The 13,748-nt window shown below is 52.3% G+C and overlaps 1 protein-coding gene across 3 annotated transcripts; it reads left to right on the top strand.

Annotated features, from left to right (window-relative positions):
- Positions 1-467: 467 nt before the first annotated feature.
- On the top strand, positions 468-10,837 carry RNASEH1 (ribonuclease H1). Of its 3 annotated transcripts, XR_008199817.1 has the most exons (10): positions 468-665; positions 1,928-2,043; positions 4,211-4,369; positions 5,984-6,083; positions 6,903-6,957; positions 7,301-7,385; positions 7,841-7,965; positions 9,138-9,228; positions 9,908-10,215; positions 10,315-10,834. XR_008199817.1 is itself a non-coding variant. In XM_052644809.1 (9 exons), the coding sequence occupies exons 1-8, from the start codon at positions 535-537 to the stop codon at positions 9,222-9,224; spliced, it is 858 nt and encodes a 285-aa protein (XP_052500769.1). In that variant the 5' UTR covers positions 468-534; the 3' UTR covers positions 9,225-9,228; positions 9,908-10,837. The 3 variants fall into 3 exon arrangements, 2 of the variants coding, with proteins under 2 accessions (XP_052500769.1, XP_052500768.1); XM_052644809.1 differs by having other exon boundaries at positions 9,908-10,837; XM_052644808.1 differs by lacking the exons at positions 9,908-10,215; positions 10,315-10,834 and having other exon boundaries at positions 9,138-9,884.
- The last annotated feature ends 2,911 nt before the right edge of the window (positions 10,838-13,748 follow it).

Here is a 13,748-nt window from a genome sequence, read left to right on the forward strand (position 1 = left end):
CTCTCTCCCTCTGCCGCACCCACCCCTTTTCACTGTGGACCCCAATGTCTTTCCGGCCAGGACGACAGTGGGCGAGTAAACCAGCCCATCCGCGTGCCTGGCTGACCCTGAGTGTACCCCGCACCCCGGGAAAGCCGCGGAACACGGGGGGCTGACTGGGGCCGGGGGCTGGAGACCCGAGGCCCAGCGCGCAGAGCGTCCCGCGCTCACCACAGCCCCAGAACCGTTCCCAGGAGCGCAGGCGGGCGAGAGCCGGGAGGCACGCCCCCCGCGCAGGCCCCGCCCCGCCCCGGAAGTCCCCGCCCCGGAAGTCCCCGCCTCTGCCTCTTGGGCCCGGACTCCGAGACTTCCGCCCAGGCCCCGCGTCCTCACGGACATCCGGGAAACTGACGATTCAGAAGAGCACTTGTCTCTGGGCCCCACCCTCGGCGCTGGGCTTGCGTCATCTCCCTGCGCCGCCGCCGGAAGTTCGGGCTCTGGGATGGCGGCCCTCGCCCGGGAGCTGATGTGCTCGGCGGTGGCCGGGAGTGAGCGATGACCCGGCTTCTGGGCGTGGTGCACAGAGTGGCTTTGGCCACTGTGGGCTGCAGTATCCCGAGCTGCCGCAGTCTTGCCATGTTCTATGCCGTGAGGAGGGGCCGCAAGGCCGGGGTCTTCCGGACCTGGTGAGCAAGCCGCGGCGACCCAGGGCGGTGTGGGCGGCGTCGCGGCGACGGGGCGGCGGTCATCCCCCGGAGCCCGCGGACCTCGCTTGGGGTAGGCGCGCGGGTGTCCTGACGTGGTAGGCCTCGGCTCCGCTTCGTGTTTGCTGGGACTTTCAGAAACGCCACTTACAGTCAGGGTTGGCCGGAGGCTTGCTTCTATTTAATCCTTCCTGGTGGCTCAGACGGTAAAACGTCTGCCTACAATGGGGGAGACCCGGGTTCAGTCCCTAGGTCGGGAAGATCTCCTGGAGAAGGAAATGGCAACCCACTCCAGTATTCTTGCCTGGAAAATTCTGTGGAGTGAGGAGCCTGGTAGGCTGCAGTCCATGGGGTCACAAAGAGTCGGACACGACTGAGTGACATCACTTCACTTCTTCCCTTCTGTTGCACGGAAAGATTTTCCAAACGGGGACACATAATGGAGCTGAATGCCTAATCTCATCTTCTGCTTTTAAAAAGAGAAATTCTTGTCAACTAGTGTTTATGTCCCCGTAACAATCCTGTGAGTTAGATGGGATTCTCATGTTGGGGTGTAGTTACCGTGTTACAGAAATTGACGGGCCGAGTAAGTGACAGATGTGGGTCTTGAAGCCAGGTGTTGGGGCTCTAGGACCAGCGCTCTTCCCCCTGCGTCAGTCGTCGAGGTCTGTTATTTGTGTATGTGTTGTGAATGCACAGTGTTGCCCCCTGCGGCTATGCTGTGAGGAAGAGGCGCCCAGAAGCTGATCTTTATGTTGTGAAAGTGAAGTTACTCAGTCATGTCTGACTCTTTGCGACCCCATGGACTGTAACCTACCAGGCTCCTTCGTCCATGGGATTCTCCAGGCAAGAATACTGGAGTGGGTTGCCATTTCTTTCTCCAGGGGATCTTCCCGACCCACGGATTGAACCTGGGTCTCCCACCTTGCAGGCAGACGCTTTACCCTCTGAGCCACCAGGGAAGCCCCCTTTATGTTGTAATGAAGTGATTAAATCTCGAAAGTTCTCATATGCTTTGAGGAAGGCCTTATGGTGCACGTGTGCTGTCTGGCTGGCATGTAACATGACCCAGAGCAAAGGGTGGGACACACAGGATGAAACTGCAGACACTGAGGCTTGATCCTTCGCCTCAAGGAGCTGGCAGCCTCAACCTTTTTCAAACTGTTCCCAACCTGAGAAAGTGGTCCATTGGAAAGTAGGGTGAGTCACAGCACCCAAGGAGGTGACGCTGCCTTGCATTTCAGGGATGAATGCAGAGCGCAGGTGGACCGGTTCCCTGCAGCCAGATTTAAGAAGTTCGCCACAGAGGAGGAAGCCTGGGCCTTTGTCAGCAGGGCTGCAAGCCCCAGTCATTCAGAAGGTACTCACAGCTCACATCATTGTGACCTTTTAGCCTATTCAAAGCCTGTCATAGCCCAGGAGTCTCTTGATTTATATGTCGTGGTGATGGTTCAGTTGCTAAGTCGTGTCACTCTGTGACTCCATGGACCACAGCACACCGGGTCCTCTGTTCTCTGCTGTGATCTCTGTAGCTACTCCTCTAAACACAGAGAGGAGATATGGTTTTTTCCGTTTCACAGATTAAGAAACAGGCTGAAAGCATTTTAACTTAGGGACTCCTGTTGGTAACAGTATTAGAGACAAGCCAGGACTCAGATCTCCTGTTCTGTTCAGGGTGCTCACTGTGCTTAATTCCACCTTTAAAAACACTCATTCTTGTTAGTGGATTATATGGGCTCTAGTTGTAAAACGATGATGGTAGTTCTTTTCCCAGCATGCACCTCTGTGGCATTTTCTTTTTACCTTGGACGAAGTCAGGCAATTGGAACTTCCTGCAGTTCACATGTGAGAAAGTAGAGTTAATTGACGTTTAAGGACTAACATAAGGGACACCGAGAGTGACTGCGTTAGAGCACAAAGGTTTAAACTATCTTGAAGTGTTTTTTATTTTCATGAACTTTATTCAGGCATTTCTTTACTGCAGTGGATGAAGGCTGAGAGGAGAATATTTCAAATCAGCTTCTTTTGAGCAGTCTCTGGAGCTCACCAAGGTGCTCAAACTTTGAACAAGTGCTCCTCTGGGCTGCTGTGACCATTCTGGGCCGAGCGGAGTTCAGGGAGAGGCAGGTCCTGCTGGGAATCTGCCCTGAAAGGCGAGTTTCCGAGGTAGAGGAGACCCACCCTCCTGTGTGGCCTTTCAACGGGAGTATGATGTGACAGTTCCATTTTCTCCCCAGACGAGAATTCAGCTTGGGATAGGAAGCTAGTTTGGAAGTATCAGTCTTGTCTTGGTTGGGTCCTTTTTCTTTTTTCTAAGGTTTCTTTTTGGGCGTGCTGGCCCTCCGTTGATGCGTGGGCACACTCTCTAGTCTCGGTGAGTGGGGATAACTCTCGGTTGTGGAGCATGGGCTCTAGGCGCGCAGGCTTTGGTAGCTGTGGGCTCAGGGGCTTAGTTGCCCCTTGGGCGTGTCGGATCTCCCCAGACCAGGGAGCGAACCTGTTACCCTTGTTATCAGCGAGCAGATTCTTAATCACTGGACCACCAGGGAAGTCCCCTAGAGGAGACTTTCAAGGTAAATGTGAGGTAGTCCACGTGCATCAGAGTGGAAATACCAGTGTTGCTCTGGACAGAGTGGAAACTTCCCTCCAGCTCTGCCAGGCTGACCTTGCCGGCCTCTGAGAGGTGTGGGGTGAGAGGCCGCGCCGGGCAGGGGGCTGCAGCGGATGCCTGTCTGGTCGATGCTCAGCGAATGCACTGGTTTAGGGTTTAAGGGAGGGAGTGCCCTCTAGTGTTGGGTTAAGGTGGTGGTTTTCGAGATCTCTGTGTTCCTGTTTCTGCTCCATGAAAGGAAAGCGCAGGGAAAGCGGCTTCAGGTCCCCGAGTGCTTCCTTGTACAGCAGCTGTGATGGGTGAGGTCATTTGACGGAGTTCACAGCTGATGAAAGGTAGAGCTCAGATCGAAACCATTTGTTTGAATCGTGGTCTAATTCTTCTGCATCAGCTGCCATAATTACGTGGAAGGGTTAAGCGAGCTATAGCCTGAGTGGTGTGAGTATCCCCTGAGGGTCACCTCAGGTCCACTCTGGACGAGCGCTCGGCCAGTGCCATCCCCCGTGCGGTGCCGTCCCTGCAGGGCCCCAGCCGCAATACCGTTTGGCTTCCACTTCCCTTTCTTAATACGTCCCATCGTCTGTTCTCAGCTTATGTACAAAAACTGGGTCCTTGTTTACTCTTGGGAAAGAGCCTCTCAGATTTTCAAACTCTGAGCCCTGGAGGGTTCAGCACCCATGGTATCTCTCCCATTTCCATGGCAGCCAGTGGTCTTCCTTAGCAGAAGCTTTGCTGCGGTCTTCACCCTGCCCTTGTGGAGCTTCTTAAGGAAAATTTAGAGTCACTTTCCAGGACAGCAGTCTTTCCCTCCTTACAGAGCCCCACACAGGGTGTTTAAGCCTGACTTGGTGAATTTCTGGATTCTCAGTCATTTCCTGCTGTGTTGTTTCTAGCTTTTGAGGAGACTGTCTTTCAGGGCAAAAACCTAAACACGTAGAAGAACCACAAGTGAAAGCAAGCAAGCGACTCCGTGAGCCCTTGGATGAGGGTGAAAATGCAGAGGTGTGTGCAAAGCACGTGAGACAGAGCACAGAGCCACCACCTCCAGTTAGCAAAGACACCTTTTCTTACATGGGTATGTCTGTCTTGAATTTTAAAATTTTTGTACTGTAATTATTTATGTGTAAAAACTTTTTTCTCTTAATAAGGGAAATTTGAGCTGATGTGTAACCTTCTTACCTGAAAAAGTTTTTAAAAAATCTCTAAGGTCACTATTTGATAATCTATCAAATGGTGCAGAATTATTAGAATTTTGGACATTCACTTGAAAACTATTATGTAAGCTATGCATGAAAAACTGTGATCTTTGTAAACACCATTGTTCTCTATGGACACAATATTTCTGGTCCCTAAAAAAATGGAAAGACTTCAGCTCTTCAGGTAGGAAAGGCCCTGGACAGAGCGCCTTTGTATGTTGACTGGCACCAGCATCTTAACCACTTACATGCCGTCTCTGCAAAACAGACATGAACCTGTCTTCTCCTGTGAAGCAAGATAGGTGTGAATTTCTCCTTTGCCTTTAGCTCTAGGAATCAAGTGTTTGTATTTAATGACTTATGGTACATGCGTCTCCTTTTTGTCTTTTACATGCATGAGTGAGAAATAGGAATAAGCAGCAGTTTTTATATAAACCAGTGTATTTGTGGGTTCCAGGATTTCCCAAAGAAGAAGCCATTTTATAATTCAAGGGAATTCTGAATTCAAGGGAAACCAGTAAGAAACGTTTGGTCAAACTGCATGGAAACTGTGTTTGAAGTTACGTGAAAAGCAAAATCAAATGATTTAGATCAAGTGAAGCAGATATTTGTGGGGTGACTGGGAGATGAGTGTGCCCAGCGCACCAGCAGTTGCCTGAAGCGCGAGGGTCCCCACCTCAGTGCCTGATGGGTCATCACAGCCGGCATAGAGCCGAGGACCCGGGAGGCAGTCGTGCCCAGCATCTCCTTCAGCAGACCGTGGTCTCGAAGGCTCCTAGCCCCACCCTCTCACGCCTCGCCTCCGCCCTGCTTGCCTTCCCCTGCGTAGTCTGCCCTGCTCTGACACGCCTCTCAGGCACGGCCTCTGTCTGCCCCACCCCCCTGCTCCCCGGCACCTGGCAGCCCAGTGCTCCCTCCACCCGGCTGAGTGCTCTGCTGGCCATCAGCGGCCTGAGAGCCACTCCTTGTCTGCCTTGTTCCTTATACAGTATTGGTGTGTGGATCAAACTCTGCTTTGGTGGAAAGACGCAAACAGGACCACAGTTCAGTAGTAGCAAAAGGCCCAAGACAGAAATTAGGCCCGCGTTTGTCAGAGGACTTCCCTTCAGGCAGGGAGGTCTTCATCACCATCAAGGCGCTGTGGTCTGCATGGGCCGCTTCTCAGGGTGAACGTCCCCTGTGGGGAGGGGCCGGTGGCATCGCTGGTTGGCCTCTAAAGCAAACATTGTAAACAGCAGCAGGTTCTAGGCTTACAGGGTGATCGCTTTCACTTGAACTCGCCCAGCAGGCAGGACTGAGACATGAGTGGATTGCAAGTGGGAAGAGTCAAGTGCCTCCATGGGGCGTTAGTAGTGTTCTCCTGCACAGGAAACTTCCAAAGCACAAATGCCCTCTTGGAGTAGAATGCCTTCTCAACTGTGTGAGTGTTTCAGGTGGATTCGAGTTTCTCACGGTGCTGGTCCCCGGGCGCTCACCGTGTTTCCCACTCACAGGGGACTCCGTGGTCGTCTACACTGACGGCTGCTGCTCCAGTAACGGGCGCAAGAGGGCTCGCGCAGGAATCGGCGTGTACTGGGGGCCAGGGCATCCCTTGTAAGTAAGCCAGAAACGGTGGCTTTTATTAAGCTTCACATTTAACGTTTAACCGAGTCACGCTTCAGAGCTTGGGAACGGATGAGGCAGCGTCTGCTACTGTTTGATTGTTTGGAAGCGTTGGCAGGGGTGGCGGGAGGGTCCCTGGGCAGTGGTTTTTGCAAGGATGCTCCGTGGGCGGGTCCCCAGACTGGGACCCTGTGCCCCTGCCACTCCTGAAGATGAGTGAGCTTAGGGGGGACCCGTGGTTTCCAAACGGTGCCGAGTCAGGGTGAGGGGGGGTGAGATTGTTGACGCGCGCCTGCCCCAAGTGCGGAGCCCGAGTAACTGACGGCCCAGAGTTCACGTGAAGGAGGGACTATAGCCCTGCGAAGTAGCTGCTCACCGGTGTCCAGGTTCCCGAGCGGCCCCGGGAGGGAGCAGCCTGCTGCTCTCGCGCCTGCTGGCCTGCACGTCTGCCCGCCTCCACCTGATGCCTCACTGAGCCTTGGACCCTCCACGGGGTGGTGAGCTCGGGTGGTGTGAGCATCCAGAGGGTTAGTACCTGACCAGGACCGCACGCTAGTGTGTTTCACGTCCAGAAATTAATTTCAGGTTTTGCCTCCTGATCCAGGGTTTTCCTACTAGACCACACCATGGCGCTTCTCAATAAAATGTTGGGTTTCTTGGTTTGATTTTTAAAGGCTGTGTTCTTGAATGATGCTTTCATTCATTTCGGTTAAAAAATGTATGAAAGCATATTAGCCATTAAGTGACTTAAGGAATCACTTTGAGAATTAGTGTTATAATTTTATTTTCCTTTGTACTGTTTTGTACCAGAAATGTAGGAATTAGACTTCCCGGGCGACAAACAAACCAAAGGGCTGAGATTCATGTAAGTTACTGGGTGTATTTTTCTACTAAATTGTCAATTCATCATTCTTTACTATTGACTGGAACATATCAAGGGACTTTCTACTCTCCTTGCATGTAGAATACTCAGAGTCCAGAAGTTTGGGGCTGTAACAGTCCTGATGAATAGGAGTTTTCTAGAAAAATGATAAAATTTGTTTTGAGTAGATGTCTGAACAGGATTGTATGTGTAGCCTTATTTCACATAGACAATATTATTCTTACAGTTAGCACAGGAAAAGGAATTTAAATTTTTCAGTAATTTTCAACAACAGTGGCAAAAGTTGAATGGTCTTTTCAGCATGAAACTGGTGTGTCTCTTCAAGGCAGCCTGCAAAGCCATCGAGCAAGCTAAGGCTCAGGACATCACTAAGCTGGTTCTCTACACGGACAGCATGTTTACCATCAATGGTAAGCGTCTCTGTTTGACTTCTCCTGGGTTTTTGGGATGATTATGCAGGGAAGTCCACGTGTCCTTCCCCGGAGGAGGTGTGGTGTCAGGGCGGGACCCAAACGGTAGGGGTGGCGCTGGTGTGTTGGGGCTGAAGGAAGCCTGTACTGGTCCGGGGTTGCCCCAGAGGCTCGGCCGTGATGGGCACGTGCACTTCCTCTGGGAAGTTCTGCGTGTGGGCCCACGGCCTGCTGGGGGCTGGGGGTTGTGGAGGAGGGGGCGGACCGGGGGCCTGAGCCTTGGAGCCGCGGGTTGTAGGTCGAGTGGAGGGACAGAGGAGCCAGCGCCCGGCCCGGGGGGAAGGAGGGTCCAAACAGTAACTCGGGTTCCAGCGGAGCGGCGGTCAGAGGGCCGTCTAGGGAGGAGGGAAGACGGGCGCGTGCGGGAGGGACCTCTGAGCGTGCGTGTCGCCCAGGCATCACCTCCTGGGTGAAGGGCTGGAAGCAGAATGGCTGGAGGACCAGCACCGGGAAGGAGGTGACCAACAAGGAGGATTTCGCGGAGCTGGAGCGGCTGGCGCGGGGCATGGACATTCAGTGGGTGAGTGCCGGCCCGCGCGCGCTCACCACTGCGCCGCGAGGACCAGGGCATCAGTGAGCTCGCGCGGCAGTGGTTTGGGGGATGGCCTGCATCGCTGCCGCAGCGTGAGAGCACCCCCATGAGGCGGGCTGCTCCGCCACCCCCCCACCGCCCCCACCCCGCGCCCCCGTGCGAGCCGCCTGTGAGCGCCAGCTCCCTCTCTTTGGAAGTCGCCCAAACGTCAGGTAAACTAATGTGTACTGTGTCTCATTGAGTGGAGTTGTGTGATGAAGCTTTAGTAATGTGATTTTTTTTTTGTTATACTAGGTTGCTTTTATTAAAATTACCTTTTTTTTCCCGCCTTTTGTTTTATATCAGAGTATAGCCAGGTAACGGTGGTGTGATAGTTTCAGGTGGACAGCAGGCTCAGCCCTGTATATACACTGGATGTATATATATCCATATCCAATGCAGAATGTATATCCATGCTCCCCCAAGAAAATTATATTTTTGAACAACAGAGAGAAAGTTAAAAGTCCAGTCACTTTCTTAACCCTAGCCTGCTCTCCCAGCCCAGGACCTTCTTGACTGATGACCTGTCTGTCATTTAAACTTGCCTTTCAGGGACTTCCCTGCTGGCCCAGGGTTAGGACTCCATGCTTTCACTGCTGAGGGCACAAGTTTGATCCCTGTTCAGGGAACTGAGTCCCGCAAGCCTTGCAGTTCAGCCAAAAAATAAAAAAGTAAACTTGCCTTTCAGTAACCTAAGTGCAGACAGTTGAGTTACACGAGTGCACCCGTTCTGTGTAGCAGCACTGAGAGGGAGTAAGGGGTGTGTGTGTGTAAGGGGTGTGTGTGTAAGGGGTGGGTGTGGGTGTAAGGGGTGTGCACGTGTGCACGTGTGTGCGACGTACATATCCATCCATACCACTGCTCTACCTGAAAGCTCACCATTAAGTGGGAAAAAAACCAACAGAGCGCTGAAGCCCAGTCTTTGGAGAAACAGTGGTTTCTGCTGGCGTGTCTGGTGCTCGAGTGCGGTGGGCACATACCTTGGGCTGCACTGAGGGGGGCTGTGGGGGCCGCCGCGCTCGCCCTCTCTGAGGGGTTGGCTCGTACTGCAGTGAGCGTGTAGTGATGTGCTGCTTGTTTAAAAAACTGGTAAGAATAAAAGGAAACTTTTTATTTAACAGATGCATGTTCCTGGCCATTCGGGATTTAGAGGCAACGAAGAGGCGGACAGACTAGCGAGAGAAGGCGCGAAGCAGCCTGCAGACTGAGCAGGTGCTGTGGCTCCTGGAAGCCCTGAGCTGTGGCCCGCGTCCCCTTTACTGACTGGGGTGAAGAACAAAGCTACAGGCTGGGCCCCACCGTCAGTGGGCAGACCCAGCTTTCAGACTGAACCCGGAAGGCGGGCTGCTGGTCTGTGGTGTGTGCAGTTAAGCTGGTTGGATGGTTCATAAAATGAACATTGTTCAGATTTGAGAATTTTGTGAGATCTTAGCATTATGCTTTATTGGGCTTGATACTGTTCTCATTAGTTGTATTGCAGTTTGGACAAAAATGTCAGGGCCTTGATTTTATAAGGATGAAGTAAACACGGGTTTAAAAACACAGGCAAGAAATCTGGATGTTTTCTGAAAGCGTTCATTTGGCTTCCAGTTGGCAGGATGGAGTCAGGACTCTCAGGTGGACCGGTGCCTCTGTGGGGTTGGAGGAAGGTGCGGCCCCGCCCCCCCCCTTTTGCCCCCAGGACCCATGCTCAGCCGGGGGGACGTGGCCGCACCCGGTGGGCACGAGGCGGGGCACCTGCCCCTGGCAGTCCCTGCTGCGTGCCCGCCAGATAGCAGCAGTCACCGGCGTCTGAAGACTGCAGGTGTAAATGAATGCTGTAAAAGTGTCCTCGGTTATTTTTGTTAAAAGCGCCTTGAAAATTAAAAACTAACATTTTTTTCTATTACAGATTTTGTCATAAAAGCATGCAGAAAATGATAAAAAATAAATGAGTAGCTTATTGAATTACTGTTACTACTGCTACAAATACCATTACCGTTACGATGATTCCTGCAAGTGAACACGCTTGTGGCCCGCGCCCGGAGCTACCCCGCTGCTGCGGAAGCGACTGCCTGCCCTTCTCCACGGCACCTTAGTCTGCTGGCTTCTTACCTTGACGTTTCTCTTCTCCTTAATTGACTTTTAATTGGAGGCTGATCGCTCTGCCCCACTGTGTTGGTTCTGCCTCACAACAACAGGAACCCGCTGTCAGGATGTGTATGTCCCCTCCCTCTTGAACCTCCCCCACCCCCTAACCTGACATTTCTTAAGTCTCTAATTCCCAGGTTCTCCCTCAACCTGTCGGTGTCCCTACAGGTTATCTGTGGAAGAGCCTGAGCAATCTGCCCTACCGGTTCCCACTTTGAGATCTGTTGCTCGCCATCTTGGGCCGTCTAGCGTGTTCTCGCGTCTCCGTTGCCTGCAGGTTGGCAGCGGGATCCTCCCATGTGCATGTGTGTCCCGGGTGCTCATCAAAAGGCACGTGACCTTGTCCTTCCCGCGTGGGAAGCTGCTGGCGCTCAGGGCCGGGTCCGTTAAGTCACACAGGTGGCAGAAAGCTGATACCTTCCCATCCTGCTTGTTTATTAGCTGGAATAGTTTCAGAAGCTCCTTCCCCTCATCAATTTTGGCTCCAGAGGGTAGAGGTCACATATGAAAGGCAGTTAAGTGCTAAGATTGGCTCCCTGTCATCCTGAGAAGGTGACCGATTAGGGGGATTTCTTTATGTGTTTTATAACATGTAAAGATGTGTATAGCTCATGAACTTGTGTACTTGAGCCTTTCTGGTGGACTTCAGCCCGTCGCACCCAGCCTGCAGCTGCTCTGGGCTGTCGGAGGAGCCTTTCAGTTGGCTCTTGATTGCTCTTCATGTTCACAAGAGTACATTTCCTGCTGTCTATCTCCAGCTGCAGTGTGAGTTTCCTGTTTGGGGGAGATTTTACATTTCTGTGTCTGTAAGAAGGGCCTCAGTTGTGCCTGCGTCCCCTCTGGGGTTGAGATGTGTCCTGTCATATCGCAGCACTGGGCAGGCCCTGCCAGCATCTCCCGGATTAGCGTTGTGGGGCCTGAGGGCCCTGCGGGAAGTCTGTCCAGGCACCACTGCAGTTCAGCAGCTTCAAGATGCCCATTTAGGTTTCAGCGTCGCGGAAATCAGGGTCTCATGGTCAGGGATGTGTCCCTCTTTAGCAGCATTTTCACTCCTGAAGGCCTGAGAATTAGCTGCGTTATTTTGGCGGGGTGGGGGGCGGGGGGGTCTTAATTTGTTGGAGTAGGCGACTCGATCCACAGGCAGGGTCTTAGGTCTGGGGCGTTGAGATCCTGCCATGGCCCAGCCTGGCCTGAGTTTGGAGGGGCTTCAAGTAGAAAACAGACCCACCTTCTGCATGTCTCCTGGAGGGCAGGGGGTGCTGAGAGCCCAGGCTGAGGCCATTGGTTGGCATCTGGGAAGGGTGGTGGGGCTGGCAGACAGGACATGCAGGAAAACTACCCCCACTTGGGACAAGATGACACGGTGCAGGGGGGAACACAGCAGCTCAGTCGGGGCGCAGAGCACTCCCTGGACAAACCTGTCCAGTCGCCAGGGCCCAGCTGGAGGACGCCATGCTGCACGAGAGCATGGGGGCTGCAAGGGGCTGAGTCGCGCCCCCAGCATAGGCTGTGGCTGGCTTTGGATGTTGAGCCTTTCCTGAGGCGGTTGCATTAAAATGAGGCTGGGTGGCCCTAGTCCACTCAGGACCCCAGGGACACCTGCAGGGGGAGGGCCATGTGAGGACACGCGGGAAGGAGGCTGTCTACAGGGCAAGGAGAGAGGCCTCCGGGAATAAACACCCAGGAGTAGAATTGCTGACATGGTCATCTTCAAGCTCAGCTCCAGGACCAAAAGGACAAAATTCTGCCTCAGCCCCAAGGCTGCAGTGTGTTGCTCTGGACGCCCGAGCAGAGGGGACAGTTCCGTACATGGAAGTTCGGAAGGTTTCCAACTAGAAATGGTTACCTCAGGCTGCAGGGTCACAGTGCCTACGAAGACTTTCAAGGTTGTTGGCTGAGCTAGTCTTTGTAATGTTTCTTGGGTACGTTGTCATATATGTTTAATACAAACACATGCAAATAGAATATAAACAGTAAGGAAGGTCTTCCCTGTCGGTGCAGTGGATAAGAATCCACCTGTCAGTGCAGGGGACACGGGTTCGATCCCTGGTCTTGGAAAACCCCACATGCCTTGGAGCAGCTAAGCGCGTGCACCACAGCTACTCAGCCAGCACCCTAGAGCCTGGGAACCGGAGCTCCCACTCCCTGCATGCAGCAACAAAGGCCTGGTGTAGTCATAAGTTAATTAGCTTAAAACATTAAGGAAGAATCACCTCGCACCTGTCAGAATGGCAGCCATCCCACAACTGTTAGGATGCGGAAGCAAGGGACCCCTCATACACTGTCGGCGGGAATGTCAACTGGTGCAGCCACCATACGCACCAGTATGGAAAACGGCAGTTTCTCAGCTAAAAATAGAACTGCCCTGTTACCCAGCAATTCCACTCCTGGGTGTTTATCACGCCCCCCCGCCCCGGCCCCGCCAAAAAAAAAATTTGGAAAATACAACGTGCACTTCCAGCTTCATCAGTTCAGTTCAGTCGCTCTGTCGGGTCTGACGCTGCGACCCTGTGGACTGCAGCAGGCCAGGCCTCCCTGTCCATCACCAACTCCCAGAGCTTGCTCAAACGTCCACTGAGTCAGTGATGCCATCCAACCATCTCCTCCTCTGTCACCCCCTTCTCCTCCTGCCTTCAATCTTTCCCAGCATCAGGGTCCTTTCCAGTGAGTCAGTTCTTCACATCAGGTGGTCAAAGTATTGGAGTTTCAGCATCAGTCCTTCCAATGAATATTCAGGACTGATTTCTTTTAGGATGGACTGGTTTGATCTTGCAGTCCAAAGGACTCTCAAGAGTCTTCACCAATACCACAGTTCAAAAGTACCAATTCTTCGGTGCTCAGCTTTATGCTCAACTCGCACATTCTTACCTGACTAAATAGCTTTGACTAGACAGACCTTTGTTGGCAAAGTAATGTCTCTGGCTATTTAATATGCTGTCTAGATTACTCATAGCTTTTCTTCCAAGGAGCAAGTGTCTTAATTCCGTGGCTGCAGTCACCATCTGCAGTGATTTTGGAGCCCCCCAAAATAAAGTCTGTCACTGTGTCTGTTGTTTCCTCATCTATTTGCCATGAAGAGATGGGACCGGATGCTATGATCTTAGTTTTCTGAATGTTGAGTTTTAAGACAACTTTTTCACTCTCCTCTTTCATCCAGAGTCTCTATAGTTCCTTTTTGCTTTCTGCCATAAGGGTGGTGTCATCTGCATATCTGAGGTTATTGATATTTCTCCCGGCAATCTTGATTGCAGCTTGCGCTTCATCCAGCCTGGCATTTTGCATGATGTACTCTGCATATAAGTTAAACAGGATGACAATATACAGCCTTGACATACTCCTTTCCCAACTTGGAACCAGTCCATTGTTCCATGTCCGGTTCTAACTGTTGCTTCCTGACCTGCGTACAGATTTCTCAGAAGGCACAGGTAAGGTGCTCTGGTGTTCCCATCTCTTGAAGAATTTTCCACACACAGTCAATAGCTTTTGCACAATGAAGCCAAAGTAAATGTTCTGGAATTCTCTTTTTCAATGATCTGATGGATGTTAGCAATTTGATCTCTGGTTCCTCTAACTTTTCTAAAACCAGCTTGAACATCTGGAAG

Source organism: Budorcas taxicolor, chromosome 8 (assembly GCF_023091745.1).
Source record: "Budorcas taxicolor isolate Tak-1 chromosome 8, Takin1.1, whole genome shotgun sequence".
Taxonomy (NCBI): domain Eukaryota; kingdom Metazoa; phylum Chordata; class Mammalia; order Artiodactyla; family Bovidae; genus Budorcas; species Budorcas taxicolor.